Source organism: Bos javanicus, chromosome 22, assembly GCF_032452875.1.
Source record: "Bos javanicus breed banteng chromosome 22, ARS-OSU_banteng_1.0, whole genome shotgun sequence".
NCBI lineage: Eukaryota > Metazoa > Chordata > Mammalia > Artiodactyla > Bovidae > Bos > Bos javanicus.
In genome coordinates, this window is record NC_083889.1 from 46362891 (window position 1) to 46379046 (window position 16156).

Sequence of the window (16156 nt, forward strand, 5' to 3'; positions counted from 1 at the left end):
CCCAGGAAAAACTCTCCCTAACAAAAGGCAAGAAAGAGAGGGAAATGAAGATATCTGAATACTGCACACTGGAAGAAGGGGCTGCCCCGAGCTGTTTGTTTAAATCCATTACTTTCTTCCATGGCTGAGTCCCTGGTTTTCTCTGCAGCAATCTGCAGTTGGGAGAATTTTGAAGAATGCAATTAAATTCAAATGCTTTGATGAGTAATATCTCTTCTCTTCATATTTGTCTAGAACTTTTTTTTTTTTTATTGAATAGCGGGAGTGATGAAAGTGTTTTCCATAATAATAACAATGACAAGGGCCTGATGATGAACTACAATTAGCTCAGTGATTCATCAGTTAGCAGCAAAAATTTCAATGCATCCTGACATTTAGAGCATTTGGTTGTGATTAACAGTCTTTGAAATGTCACCGAATTTTATTTAATTGGCTAAGAAAAATTTTTTAAAGGTAATCACTGCAAAGATTGTATTCATCGCCAAAAAAGATAATTGCAGTTGTCACATGACAAGGTAGATGCTAACTACTGTAGCAAACCGGCTCTGTGTTCTTAAGAGAATCTAATGAATGCAGCAGAGATCAATAGCTAGAAGGGTCTTAGAAGTTTATTTGAATGCTCCTTTCAAAACCATTTGTACAACAACTGCAAGCCTTTAAATCATCTGAGCAAACGCTGAAACTGAAATGCAGGTAAATGCAAAACAGAATTAACTTCATTTAGTTATAGGAACTTCTGAACCATTCTAAGCTATAACCACAATTGGCATTTCAATTGTGTGTGTCTAAGAGAGAAAGAGTGTATGTATATGTGTTTGTGTGTTCAAGAAATAGCTTTTTATTTCATACTGGCTTGCAAAAGCAGACATAATACACAGGAAGAGAATTATATCACTAAAGGTCATATTGATGAAGTGGAAAATAGCTAAAGCTTCATTTTCATGGGAGATTAACCATCTCTGCGTTTTTCAAAGTGTTTGGCTATTTAAAAGCCCCATGGCAAGAAATGGGATGGAAATGTTTCTCTCTCTGGGATAAATGTGCACTCAATATGGTGCCAACTGTCAACAAATCTCAGGCAGGGACATTTTGAAACACTGTTGTTCCTTCCATTTCTTACTTTCTGGAATTTACACTCGACCCCTCAGATTTTCTGACTGGCCAGACCTCAAAGGGCTTTTACGGATAAAGGTAGATCAAGCAGGTATGTGGATGGTTTCCCTGGTTCAAAAATGCTTCTCTCACTAGAATTCAAGGGAAAAAATCCACCATGTATTGGTGATTTTCTGGTTCTTGGAGGTGTTGGAAATACTACACCCTCTTAAAGGATAAAAAAATATTATGCCTGAAGGTGTGCCTGGGGACCTGTGGGTTCTACAAATTCTATCCTGATGTTATAACATGATGCAGAGAGTTCCTGGGTCGATAATTTGAGTGCTGGTATAGACATATTTTAAAAGGTCTGTTCACTGCAGGACTGCTAAGGCCTCTAGTACCAAATGAACTGTGAGTCTCCAAAAGGAGGAGGGCATCCCATACCTTGACCACAACACCTATGTTGGAGCCTTGAAGCAGACAGCATTCCACTGGGCATTCCAAGGGACCACTGGCTTAGGAGAGTTTTAAAACAAATTTGGTAAGTGAAAGGCATGGGGAGAGGAAAAAGTACCAGGGCAAGGAAAAGAAGAGAGGGGGATGAAGGGAAGCAGAGATTCCTGAGGATTTGGGCAGGGAGTAGGACCAAAGCATTAAGGGTAGGAGCTGCTTCTAGAAACCTCAGGCAGCCTGGGAAAAGTTGAGGCTGCCTAATGTCTCTGTGGTCATGGTGATGGCACTTCCCACCCAGCCCAGCATGACTGAGAGGGAGCTGGCGCCACTGCCTCATGCTGAATCCTCAACCCCCATCCAGCATGGCCGGCTTCATGACATGTGACGTACATAGCTATACAGGGCCCCACACTTGGTTGAACACTCTGGTATCACTCTCCTAAAATTCTTATTAACTTTTGAACAAACACCTGCATTGTCAATTTGCACTGGGCTTCACAAATTAAGTGACCAGTGTTGGGTCTATTCCTAGCCTCATTTTAAAGATGAGGAAAATAAAGGTAAAACCAAGCAGAATTTTTTCAAGGTCACACAGCAAGCTCTGAGTGGGTCAGGCTTCTCAACCCAACCTGCCTGACTCCAGAAGCCACAAACTTTAACACAAGAAGCATCTCCTAACTCTTTACTCCTTCATCACCTCTGTCAAAGAGCAGGAAAACAGAAATCTGCAAGGTACATTTCCAAGCAAGGGACTCCCTCCCCCCATCTCAGAGTAGCCTCCCCCTGCACTAGATACCAGGTTTTTGAAATGAAGAAAGCCAGTTTCCCAAATGTGGCAAGTCCTTTCAATATCACCCTCTAGAAAAAGCCTGCTAAACTGTGGAGATCAGCATCTCCAAGCCCTACGAAGGTGCCTATTCAGGGTTCAAAGTGTTAGTCACTCAGCTGTGTCTGACTCTGCAATCCCATGGACTGTAGCCTGCCAGGCTCCTCTCTCCACGGAATTCTCCAGGAAAGAATATTGAAGTCAGCAGCCATTCCTTTCTCTAAGGGATCTTCCCTAGCCAGGGAATGAACTCAGGTCTCCTGCATTGCAGGCAGATTCTTTACTATCTGAGCTATGTCAAAAGCTACCCAAGGTTCAAAGTAGAATTTAAAGATGTAGCTTGGTCTTTGGCTCTGATCAGTCATGTTTATTAATTATTAATAGGTATGTGCTGTCCCAAACACTGAGTTGTCCATAAATGCTAATTATCTGTAGCCAGGTGAGTAGGAAACGCCTCTGGTTTGTACAACGGAAGCTGAAATGACACCCTCCCTCCTTATTTTCATCTCCTCTGCACTGATACACGATACTGACTCAGGACTGAGATGTAAATAGCCTTCTATGTGCCAGCAGATATTATTGGTAAAAAAAAAAAAAAAGTCCTGAATTAGGACCTATCCTTGGCTTGAGAGCCACTGTAGCTTAGTGGTAGAAGCTCAAGCTATGGAGTCAGACATAACTGATCACCAAAACAAGCCACACAGGGCTAGGTGAATGCTCACCTGGAAGCTGATGGCTGGCGGCCTGCAGAGCTACCTGGAGGAGAAGCCTTTGAACATCCAGTTGCTCCAGCTCTTTCGGAACTTAGACATAGCTGTCACCCCATTCAGGGCTTGCTTGCTCTCAGCTCCACCCCATACTTTTTTTTCCTGAAAATCACATTTCCCAGACTGGGCAATAGTTTTGACAAGTTTTGTCTTCAGGTGAATACTGAAGGACTCAAGGGAGAGGCCAAGGTATTTCTAAGCCATTTCTCCTTTTCTCTCTGCTTTGGGGGCCTGGGCATTTTCCAGCATTGGCAGCATCGCCTCCAAGGCACTAGCTTCCACAGGACAGGCCCTTCCCTAGCACTGCAGCTCCTGCTGGGCAGCCTCCTCAGTGGTTTTGTTCTGCTCTGGTCGGCCATAGTGATGAGGCTCTGATGGCAGCCCTCCCTCATGTGGTCCTTCCTGACCCAGAGAGGAGCTGCCTCCTGCCGGTGTTAATCCATGGATTGGTTCATTCTCTGTTTGATTTCTCAGCTTTTCCATCCCCTGTGCAACCAACTTCCTGAGTTCAACTCCTGCTGTTTGAAATACCTAGAGTAGCTTCTATTTTTCTGCTTCTTAACATCTAAATCACTACCTCCTTGGTCCAAAGCCACCATTGTATGTCACTCAGATAATGGCCTTCCTGCTATTGTCTTTGTTTATCAATGAGCAGCCAGCGGATGCTGTTGAAATCCAAGTTGGACTCTGTCATTCTCTGCTCAGACTCCATGACTTTCCACCCCACACAGAGGAAGAGCCAAAGTCCTCACTGGGTCTATTAGGCTCCACAAGATGCTGCTGCCTCTGCAACCTCATTTCCTAGTACACTCTTTCTTTCCTACTTGATCTTGTCATGCTGGTCTCCTTGCTGTACCATAAATATGCCCTCCCTCAAGGCCTCTGCATTTCCTGTTCCTCTTGTTGAAAACTTGTTCCTCAAGGTACCATATAACCGCTCCTTCACTTCCTTCAGGTCTGCACTCCAACATCACCTAATCAGAAAGCTCTTCCCCCAGCCAGAGAACTCTTGACCTCGTTGTATAAAAGGAACAAGCCCTTATCATTTTGGAACAGTAGAATTATCGTTCTCCATAAGACTACTCATTTCATATGTCTCCCATCATTAGAATTTGGGTCAGCAAACTTCTTCTGTAAAGGGCCATGTAGTAACTGTTTTAGTGTTTACAGGCCATATGGTATCTATTGAAAATAATCAATTCTGCCACCATAGTACAAGAACAGCCATAGACTATATGTAGTCAGGTGGGCATGGTTGTGCTCCAATAAGACATTATTTACAAAAACAAGATGGAGGCTGATTTTTCTCTTGGGACATAATTTGCAGACTTTTTCACTAGGATGTTAGGGCCATTAAGGCAAATACCTAGTCTATTCTGTTCACTGGTGTACTATTCCCAGTGCCTGACATTTAAAAAGCATGCAACCTATAGTAGTTAAATAATACAGAATCTGCATTAATAAAGACAGTCATTTATTATCCTACTGCCCTCCCAGAGTAAAAAGAACACTGAAGTCGCATGATGCTTTAGCTTAACACAATTGCATTCAAGGGGCAGAATCACCAGCCCAAAATTCCACAACATATTTCACAGGATGTTAACAGGTGCTATTAATATTTGAAATTCTCTGTTCTGCAAAGCAGGAGAAATAGTAGGTACAGTGGGGTTTGCTTTTGCAGGACTTCCCGAAGCCTCCAGTGCACACTGCATATTGTGCATCTCCAGGGGGCAAGAGGAAGGTTGGGATAGGGAGCGCCTGTAACACTCCCTGAACATAGCACACAGAGAAGCCCTTCTTCCTCTGAACATTCCACAGGCAGGGATTCAGTGTGACTCACAATAAGGAATCCACTCCATGAAGAAACTGAGAGTTTCTCAGAGGGAGAGAAATCTGTGGTCGATGGTGCTCTAGTATTAAGACACTGGTGGCCCCAGAGTCAATGATGGTGGCAGGTGAGTCCGCTGACCAGACTGTACCATGGACTCTGCCCAGCAGGGGGCTGGGTTGGCCTCCCAAACTAGACCTGGTTCCCCAGCCTTACCCTCTTATCCCCTGCCTGACTAACAATAATGCTGGCCCACGAAAATCCCATCTATTCTCTTAGAGGCAAGAAAGGCAAATCAAAGAGGAGCTTACATCACTGAGAATGTTGAAGGCTTCATTCAGAGCTATATCCAGCATTCCGATTCCTTTGGCAAAAAGTTTGTCCAGATGCTCCCTGAAGTGCTGAAACAACAAAGCAAAAAAATACATTAGCATCTGTCCTGTTATATGAAATACCAACCCTGAACGAACAAGCACATGCCAAAGCAAAACCCATTATTCTCAGGCCCCAATGGCCATAATTCAGTTTTTGCCTTCCAAATTCAAAACATAAGAACTTAATATAAAATTTACCTTCCATATGTATTTTTTTTAGCTTTGATTGCATGTTAGGAGAAAGGAAGTTAAGATTTTGGTGAAAAGTTTATAATTTGTTGAAAATGTCTGCCTCCCTCTCCAGTTTCATCTCCTGTGACTCTCCACCCTTCCAGGGAGTGCTATGAGCTCCACCTGCCTCTCCCTTCCCCTATTGTTCCACTCAATCAGTTTTTAAGACTCCACATATGCTCCCCCTCCACACTCTCCATGCATCTTCTGCCTTCCCCTTATCTGCTTCTCTCTTATCTTCTCAGGGCATGTCCGTTTAGATGGACTCACCCCTGCTTGCCCTAGAAAGCCTTCCCAGAACACCCACCCCTGAGAGCGTGGAGTGCTTCCTTGCAAGCCCAGGCTGCCATACCAGGCTCGATCCACCGTGCACTTAGCACTCCAGGTGTGTAATCACCTGATTAGATTCTGTCCCCACTCAAGACTGTGATGTTCTGACACATATACTTGGTGCTCAAAAGCCACCTCCAAAGAGCCAAAAGTGAAAGTGAAAGTTGCTCAGTTGTGTCGGACTCTTTGCAACCCCATGGAATTCTCCAGGCCAGAATACTAGAGTGGGTAGCCGTTCCCTTCTCCAGGGGATCTTCCCAACCCAGGGATCAAACCCAGGTCTCCCGCATTGTAGGCAGATTCTTTACCAGCTGAGCCACAATGGAAGCCCCCAAAGAGCCAAAGAGTGAGGCTAAAGACTGGATCACAACATGAGACCCATGACTATGGGAGGTAGATCCAGGCAACAAATAAGGAGGGCTTCGAGGAACAGACAGATGGGAAGGAGGCTCTTCAGGAGTAGCCCCAAGCCTTTCCACCATGTCAGTTCCACAGAAGCCCAGCATCAGCTGGAAAATAAAGGGGACAAAGAAACTCACTGTGAAACCCAAACATCTCTGCTTTCCAAAAAGAGACAGGAGTGGGTCCAGGCCCATGCCCAGGTACACGGGAATGTACATGATGGTCACTGGCCCAAAGCCCATGTTCACAGCAACACAGCACTTGGCAACACTTTCCAACTGACCCAATCCAAAACCATTTGTTTTCTACTGAAATGAATTGTTCTGTTCCCAAAGGCATCCAACCCTTGTCTGCTGGGGAAATAGCTGGATAAGTCACTAAAGACACTAGGAGGGAGAGGGACAAGAGGGGTGGGTTAGGGGAAAAGGCATGCTAGTGACTTCCTGGCCTAGGAGTGGTTTCATTTCTCCTACTATGCCTGCGACCCAACAGTACTCCAAGTATGCCAGACACTGATCACAGACACTGCATCACAGACACTGATCCTAGGATAGGACTTATAGTTCTAAGATGCTGTTCTGCCTGGAGCTTCTGGTCATCAAGATGGGCTGCAGATTTGCTGGCAAACTGGACTGGAAAGCTTGAGTGGGATCCTTACGGCAATCAGCTTTAATGACATCCAAGCCGAACATGAATCAAGGCTGGATGTGAAGCTGGTAAATCACCCTGAAGATATGCGTACCAACCACAAGACCTTTTCCCTGGGCCACCCCTCCCTTACAGCAACCACACTCTGACGCTCACCAGAGCAGCCTCGGTTCTAGAAGCCTGCTCGATGTTAGGTTCTGAACAAAAACCAGTCAACTGTGTCCACATAACAACCCTGTGAAGTTCCATCATTCCACTCTGCAGAGAGTAAGACTGACGTCCAGTATTGCACCTGAATTCACATACCTCCAAGCTGCCCAGCCCAGGTTCTATCCAGGCCAGTTTCAGCAGCTCTAATTCTCTCCTTTCCACTACACACCCACTGCTGTTTATTTTGTGTGTGTGTGTGTGTGTGTGTGGTGGGAGAGGGGGTAACCTGAATGCCAGGCACTGGCTATGAACTTGACTTAGACCTGGCCAGTGTGTCTCCAGTATGCCGGCTCTTAGTTTCTGCACTCAACTGAGTCTACAAGTGATTATCAAGTGGCATGCTGAGGGTCAGGGCTAGGCAAACTACACAGCCAGGAACCAAGTCTCCTGCTTCTCTATTGTTGCTGTCTTGACTTGGCAGCAGGATGCCAAACTCATGGCATAGCCTCTATGAGCACTCAGTGGATAAACCCAGAAAGTTGACTGAATCTAGGAAACTCATGGGTCCCACTGTGGGTAGGCAAGTAGTCAGAGCAAATCAGTCTGTCTTCTCCAAGAAACTCCACCCTTGGAAACCAGACTGGTGAATGAGTGGTGACCACCAAGAAGACTTGGGCTTGGTAAGTGTCACCCCAAGGTGGACCCAGCCCATCTTACAGGACACAAAGCAGGATGGCAGGCCGATCACAGACTGTGGAGAGTGTGTTCCTTAACCAGACCCAGGTTCACATCACAGTGGCTGGGCTCTGCCTCAGCAAGTTTGTTCTATTCATCTGATGTCATTTCTGTCAACTGCATTTAGTTGTGCTCAGTCACACAAGTTTACACAGGACGTTTTTTATAACATAGCAATTCTTCTTTTAATCCATGTATAGCTGCATGTCACGTGCAGAATGATGTTTTAGGCAACGTCTGCTTTTATTGTTGGACACTTAAGAGCAAAATGCAATAATATGTCATGGAATTCCCCTCAATTTGCTATTATAACAAGGTCAATTGGGATTTTGTTTCTTCCTGATAGAAACTGAGTTCATACATTAAATAGAAAAAATATTTCTTCATGTTAAAGGTTTCTAAATGATGTCACAGATGAAGGATTCTCTCTTTGTTTTTTCTTCCCGGTCCTCTCTCTCACATTCAAACCCCCTTTCCTCCTACTCCACAACCTAAACAACTCAACTTGATCATCCTGGTCAACCAGCCTCTGCATTTAACTCTCAGTCCAACTCTCCTCCAAATTGGTGACAGGGGATCCTGCCTTCCAGGGAACTAGTGATGGGACCTCCACTAAGAGCTGCTCTGCCCTTTACAGTAGTCATGAGCTACATGTAGCTATTAATATTAAATTTAATTAAAATTACCTAAAATTAAAAACTCAGTTCCTTGATCACACAAACCACATTTCAAGTTCTCGACAGCCCAATGTGACTAGTGGTCATTGGACTGGACTGTGAAGATTAAATAATATCTCCATCATTGCCTAAAGTTGTGTTGGATAATACTAACCTGGAGACACAAGAGCTAGACTAGTCATTCCTCCTTACCAAGCCATCGCCTGATGGTGAGTCAGAGGAAACTCTAAGGCCAGTGGGTATGTATGATTTCAATGAAACTAAGCCATGCCCGTGGGGCAACCCAAGACGGGCGGGTCATGGTGGAGAGATCTGACAGAATGTGGTCCACTGGAGAAGGGAATGGCAAACCACTTCAGTATTCTTGCCTTGAGAACCTCATGAACAGTATGAAAAAGCAAAATGATAGGATAGTGAAAGAGAAACTCCCCAGGTCAGTAGGTGCCCAATATGCTACTGGAGATCAGTGGAGAAATAACTCCAGAAAGAATGAAGGGATGGAGCCAAAGCAAAAACAATACCCAGCTGTGGATGTGACTGGTGATAGAAGCAAGGTCCAATGCTGTAAAGAGCAATATTGCATAGGAACCTGGAATGTCAGGTCCATGAATCAAGGCAAATTGGAAGTGGTCAAATAGGAGATGGCAAGAGTGAATGTCGACATTCTAGGAATCAGCGAACTCAAATGGACTGGAATGGGTGAATTTAACTCACATGACCATTACATCTACTACTGCGGGCAGGAATCCCTCAGAAGAAATGGAGTGGCCATCATGGTCAACAGAAGAGTCTGAAATGCAGTACTTGGATGCAATCTCAAAAACGACAGAATGATCTCTGTTCGTTTCCAAGGCAAACCATTCAATACCACAGTAATCCAAGTCTATGCCCCAACCAGTAACGCTGAAGAAGCTGAAGTTGAATGGTTCTATGAAGACCTTTTAGAACTAACACCCAAAAAAGATGTCCTTTTCATTATAGGGGACTGGAATGCAAAAGTAGGAAGTCAAGAAACACCTGGAGTAACAGGCAAATTTGGCCTTGGAATACGGAATGAAGCAGGGCAAAGACTAATAGAGTTTTGCCAAGAAAATGCACTGGTCATAACAAACACCCTCTTCCAACAACACAAGAGAAGACTCTATACATGGACATCACCAGATGGTCAACACCGAAATCAGATTAATTATATTCTTTGCAGCCAAAGATGGAGAAGCTCTATACAGTCAGCAAAAACAAGACCAGGAGCTGACTGTGGCTCAGAGCATGAACTCCTTATTGCCAAATTCAGACTGAAATTGAAGAAAGTAGGGAAAACCACTAGACCATTCAGGTATGACCTAAATCAAATCCCTTATGATTATACAGTGGAAGTGAGAAATAGATTTAAGGGCCTAGATCTGATAGATAGAGTGCCTGATGAACTATGGAATGAGGTTCGTGACATTGTACAGGAGATAGGGATCAAGACCATTCCCATAGAAAAGAAATGCAAAAAAGCAAAATGGCTGTCTGGGGAGGCCTTACAAATAGCTTTGAAAAGAAGAGAAGCAAAAAGCAAAGGAGAAAAGGAAAGATATAAACATCTGAATGCAGAGTTCCAAAGAATAGCAAAAAGAGATAAGAAAGCTTTCTTCAGCGATCAATGCAAAGAAATAGAGGAAAACAACAGAATGGGAAAGACTAGGGATCTCTTCAAGAAAATCAGAGACAACAAAGGAACATTTCATGCAAAGATGGGCTCGATAAAGGACAGAAATGGTATGGACCTAACAGAAGCAGAAGATATTAAGAAGAGATGGCAAGAATACACAGAAGAACTGTACAAAAAAGATCTTCACGACTCAGATAATCACGATGGTGTGATCACTGACCTAGAGCCAGACATCCTGGAATGTGAAGTCAAGTGGGCCTTAGAAAGCATCACTATGAACAAAGCTAGTGGAGGTGATGGAATTCCAGTTGAATTATTCCAAATCCTGAAAGATGATGCTGTGAAAGTGCTGCACTCAATATGCCAGCAAAGTTGGAAAACTCAGCAGTGACCACAGGACTGGAAAAGGTCAGTTTTCATTCCAATCCCAAAGAAAGCCAATGCCAAAGAATGCTCAAACTACTGCACAATTGCACTCATCTCACACACTAGTAAAGTAATGCTCAAAATTCTCCAAGCCAGGCTTCAGCAATATGTGAACCGTGAACTTCCTGATGTTCAAGCTGGTTTTAGAAAAGGCAGAGGAACCAGAGATCAAATTGCCAACATCCACTGGATCATGGAAAAAGCAAGAGAGTTCCAGAAAAACATCTATTTCTGCTTTATTGACTATGCCAAAGCCTTTGACTGTGTGGATCACAATAAACTGTGGAAAATTCTTCAAGAGATGGGAATACCAGACCACCTGATCTGCCTCTTGAGAAATTTGTATGCAGGTCAGGAAGCAACAGTTAGAACTGGACATGGAACAACAGACTGGTTCCAAATAGGAAAAGGAGTTCATCAAGGCTGTATATTGTCACCCTGTTTATTTAACTTAATATGCAGAGTACATCATGAGAAACGCTGGACTGTAAGAAACACAAACTGGAATCAAGATTACCGGGAGAAATATCAATCACCTCAGATATGCAGATGACACCACCCTTATGGCAGAAAGTGAAGAGGAACTCAAAAGCCTCTTGATGAAAGTGAAAGAGGAGAGGGAAAAAGTTGGCTTAAAGCTCAACATTCAGAAAACGAAGATCATGGCATCTGGTCCTATCATTTCATGGGAAATAGATGGGGAAACAGTGGAAACAGTGTCACACTTTATTTTTCTGGGCTCCAAGATCACTACAGATGGTGACTGCAGCCATGAAATTAAAAGACGCTTACTCCTTGGAAGGAAAGTTATGACCAACCTAGATAGCATATTCAAAAGCAGAGACATTACTTTGCAAACAAAGGTCCGTCTAGTCAAGGCTATGGTTTTTCCTGTGGTCATGTATGGATGTGAGAGTTGGACTGTGAAGAAGGCTGAGCGCCGAAGAATTGATGCTTTTGAACTGTGGTGTTGGAGAAGACTCTTGAGAGTCCCTTGGACTGCAAGGAGATCCAACCAGTCCATTCTAAAGGAGATCAGCCCTGGGATTTTTGGAAGGAATGATGCTAAAGCTGAAACTCCAGTACTTTGGCCACCTCATGCGAAGAGTTGACTTATTGGAAAAGACTCTGATGCTGGGAGGGATTGGGGGCAGGAGGAGAAGGGGACGACAGAGGATGAGATGGCTGGATGACATCACTGACTCGATGGACGTGAGTCTGAGTGAACTCCGGGAGTTGGTGATGGACAGGGAGGCCTGGCGTGCTGCGATTCATGGGGTCGCAAAGAGTCGGACATGACTGAGTGACTGATCTGATCTGATCTGATCTGATGTATGATTTCTCCTATCCAGCATCCTTTTCCCTCTGCTGATTTTCCCTCTTCCTCAACACCTCATAATTTATATGAATCGAACAGTGCTAATCTCTCTCTCCTTTCCCAGTCAAGGGTTGGGCCCCCTGATCAGCCCTGTTCAGTCTGTGAATTTTATCCCATCAGCCATAGTTGGGCTTCTACTGAAACATGATGAAGAAGATTCTCTCTCCACTGAGATTACTGAAAAGTCAGGGAGGCAGGCTGGTGCTGCCAGCAGCCATGAAGCCACTGCACAGGAAGAACTCATCTGAATAAATGTAACAGCCAAGGAAAACAGAGCCCACAATGCAAGGGGGCAAGACAGAGTCATGACAGCGTGGCTTGAGCCCCTAGATCCAGCCATGCTTACTTTTCTAGGATAAGTGAGCCAACAAATTTGATTCTTTGCCTGACTAGATTTAGCTGTATTTGGGCCACTCAATTCAAAGGACGTTGATGACCATGCCCATCACATAAACCTGACTGAGACAATATAACCCCAAAGACCTCCCTGCATTACAATGACCTTTCTCATCTCATCTATGCCCACTCTTCCTCTTCTTAATCACTGTCATTTCACTGCCTGATTTACACATTTTCTGAGTGCCCATGCCGGACAGAGCCAGGCATTTCATACACAGCACACTCCTAGTGCACATGGGTGGAACATCCACTGCTTTCCCTCCCCATGGCCTGTACTAATTTGTTGAAGATGAACTCTAGTTGTGTGCATTCCAAGGGTAGTGTCCGAAAGGGAATGAAGGAGCCTGGCTGATTGCCCTGCAGCCTCCTGAACAGATTTTTTAAAACCTATTCTCAGGTATGGCTGCTTACTGTAAGATCAAAAATGTTTATATTTAATGCAATCATATTATATTAATACTTGTATGTTAGCAACCAATATACAGACCCCATGGACTCTGCAAGAATAAAACTGAACTAGGATCTAAGAGACTGAGCCCTAGTTTTGGTTAGACTGCTTACCAGCTCTGATATCCCAAGACAAGTAGCTTTGGTTTCCAGGCCTGTTTTGCTACCTATGAAACGGGGGTGAGAAAGCTTCTGTTTATTTGGTAAAAAAGTGAGAGCATCCATGCCTTAGAGCAGCAGGCAGGAGCCAGGTGACTTGAAGTCCAAATTCCACGCTGCCACTCACCCTCCCTCTATAAGCCTTAGTAAGATACTTCCTTCATCGATGCCTTCTTTTCTGACTTAATTCAAAAGGCATCAAGCTGACTTCTCACTATTATTACAGGAAAAAACAAGACATCTGAAAGAACCATGATGACAGAAACATGTGAGCATATTTTAATTTCATATTTGCTAAAAGAAATACTTGAAAACACTCCTACAAAACTTCATGCCTCAAACACCTATGCCAACTTCCTGGTTTGCAACTTTACAATCTGATCCATCTTGAAAAATGACTCGTTTCACCTTAAAGGGCTAGGTTTTATTAAGTGGAGAGACATGTGGTTGATTTTACTGACACCGAGGCCTGAGTGTCTCCTAGAGAAAGCTACTGAAGGACAGTATTTGGCTCAGAATTAGCTGGGCCAGGAAATCGGTCCTCAACAACTGCGTGCCAGGAAGTGGCCAGTTTCCATTATTTTTCTAAATTAAAATAAACAATTTATTGGGAATGGTGACAGTTCCATTTTATTATTAAACTTCAATAAAGGAGGAGGAGGGTGGCTTTTTATCTTTGCTTCAGGCGCTCATGCAGCATATGTTGCTGTCCGGGAGAAGGCCTCCCTTCCAAAGCAATTAGTGCAGCTTAATGCCTGGGGAGATGAACCAGCATGAGCGCCGCGGCTGCCTACGCCCAGATGCCAGCAGGCACAGCGAGGCCGCTTATCTCTGTGAAACAGTCACAACATCCAGGCCAGTGGAAGGTCCTGGCGACACAACCCTCTCTCTCCACCAGCATTTGATTTAGTTGAATCAATTCTGATAACTCTGGGATAATAGCAATCATGTTTTTTCCTATGTAATTATAATGAATGTCTGAGTCCTCCCAATTAAAAGCAAGGGATTAATATAAAAAGTGGACATCAGGAGACAAAACAATCCCCCATCCACGGAGTTGATGAGAATTGGTGGTTCTGGCTGGGGTTACTTGGGGGAAAGGCTAACAGCTACCTGTCAGTGATGCCCATCCGGGTCACTAGAGTTCAGCAGACCTGTATTTTGTGCCCACCACATCTGGACAAGGGATTGCTGCAGCCACAGGAAGGCTTTCGGAAACTGCCTCACCCAATTCCTCCAAAGGCAGCCTGGATGGATGATAACTGTATGCTGGGCACTGGGTACTTTCATCCATAACTTCACTCTATCTTCCTAAACACCCCTAAAAGGTACTATTAGGTTCCTACTTAACACACAGGCAAATGGAGTCTTCGAATGGTGAAATATTTGTCCAGGATGGCAGAGCAAAGTATGAGGAAGGTGGGTTTCAAAGTGCAGAGCCCCATATTTAAATCCATATTCAAACAGCCCTTCTAATGCACAGGGTGCAGCTCTTGACATCCCTGATTATGCAGCATACAGAGCCCCGAGGGATCTCACACAGGCCTGGTTTCAGGGGCACAAGACGAATGCAGCCACACAGGGTTCTGTGTTCAAAGGGCCTGTGCTTGGTTTAATACTATGTTGTCACTGCCTGGAAATTCTTAATAATCTTACTGTGGAATCTTTTTTTTTTTTTTTTTTCAAATGAGATCCAATGGAACAAGATTTCGCATGTGAGCAAAGAAGATAGGGGAAGTGTGCAGACCCCTGTTCCTTGCTGCCTGGGTCACACCTAGCATCTGGCAATGCCCATGGGGTGCAAAATTATGATATACAGCTACAGAGCAGGTGTTCATCAAACATGCCTGGCTGTGTTAGGCTGTTTTGTACTGTGGTCATCAGGTAACAGACTAAAATTAAGGAGCTAAAGGTAAGAGCGCCCTGTAGAAGTTCTCCAATCATCAGCACTACAAGTAATAAGACATGGTACCACTCACCTTCTCCTAAAATAGTGACACTGCTCACATCAACATAAAATCAGCCTGAATCAAGAAGCAGTGTCCCAGTGATCTTGACTGCCTCATTCTGACGTCTAACTCCTCCTAGGAATTTCCAAACATGCCTTTACACATCTCAATGGTTCCATTACTATTGAGCTATAAACCCAAACTGCAGAAGCCCATTTGCCAGAGACCCAGATGGCCTCCACACCTGATACTAGGCCACAATATGATTTCATATAAATATGGCCTCTTCATCATGATATAGTTTCTCCTGGAAACAAACCCTCCTTCACCCTCATCTCTGGGATAATTCTCTCATGCTCCAGCAAAGTCTGAGAAATTCCTTGGCTGAATTTTACACCATCTTTTGGGCATATATGTCATGGATCTATGGCATGAGTGCTCAAGCCAAGGCTGGTATACAGAAAGCATCTAATAAACACTGTGGCCGTCAGTATCACCTTGCCTTGTCTTGGGAATGCTCTCTCTGCTAGGCCTCAAGTGACCCCCATGGACTACCTATTTTCTAGAAACCTTTTTCTATAATGTTAGGGGCACATTGTGATTTTTTTTTCCCCTGGGGAAAGCTCCCCTGTGTCTTCTATCTCTTCACTACATGCGTTTCCCTTCTACATGCTGCAGAGAGAAGCACTTTGTACACTTCTTATGACACCACTATCTCAAAGTGAATCAGACTGTGATTAGATTTTGTGGGGAAGGCAGACTGTGAGATGGTGTTTCTCAAATGTGAAAACACAATGACCCAAGAAAGCTGGTATTAAAGAGGCAGGTCCAGATGTTTGCAACTTTTGGGAAAAAGTACAGATCTAACAGAACTGTGTCTGAGTCAGTCCCCGTTTGTCCTTAATGTTGTATATTACAAACTGAAGTGTCTGAAGGTAGCAGATGTTTAATGCTAGTGCCAAATTAGAGACCAGATAGATCTCCTGGATGTGAACAATGAGTACTAAGTCATACTAGGAAGTCGGCTGCACTATAACCTAATTTCAATGGCAGAAGCACTTATTGTCCCATGTTAAGATGAGCCCAAAACTGATGATTCTCTCTGATGTGGAAATATCTGAAGTGGAACTGGTGCCTCCACAGAAGCTTTGCACAGTGGGACAGGGCAGGGTTCAGGAGGACTCTCTGATGAGCTAATCAGTTCATCATCCTCCTGTGAGGCTCCTGA

At 44.2% G+C, this 16156-nt stretch overlaps 1 protein-coding gene across 5 annotated transcripts in view; it reads right to left on the reverse strand.

The window, feature by feature from the left end:
• The window catches only part of CACNA2D3 (calcium voltage-gated channel auxiliary subunit alpha2delta 3), a 903838-nt gene that overhangs the window by 396583 nt on the left and 491099 nt on the right, over positions 1-16156 (reverse strand). For all 5 annotated transcript variants that reach the window (XM_061396642.1, XM_061396641.1, XM_061396640.1 and 2 more), the window contains one exon: positions 5281-5370. In XM_061396642.1, coding sequence (XP_061252626.1) covers positions 5281-5370 — 90 coding nt within the window. The remainder of the gene's footprint in view (positions 1-5280; positions 5371-16156) is intronic.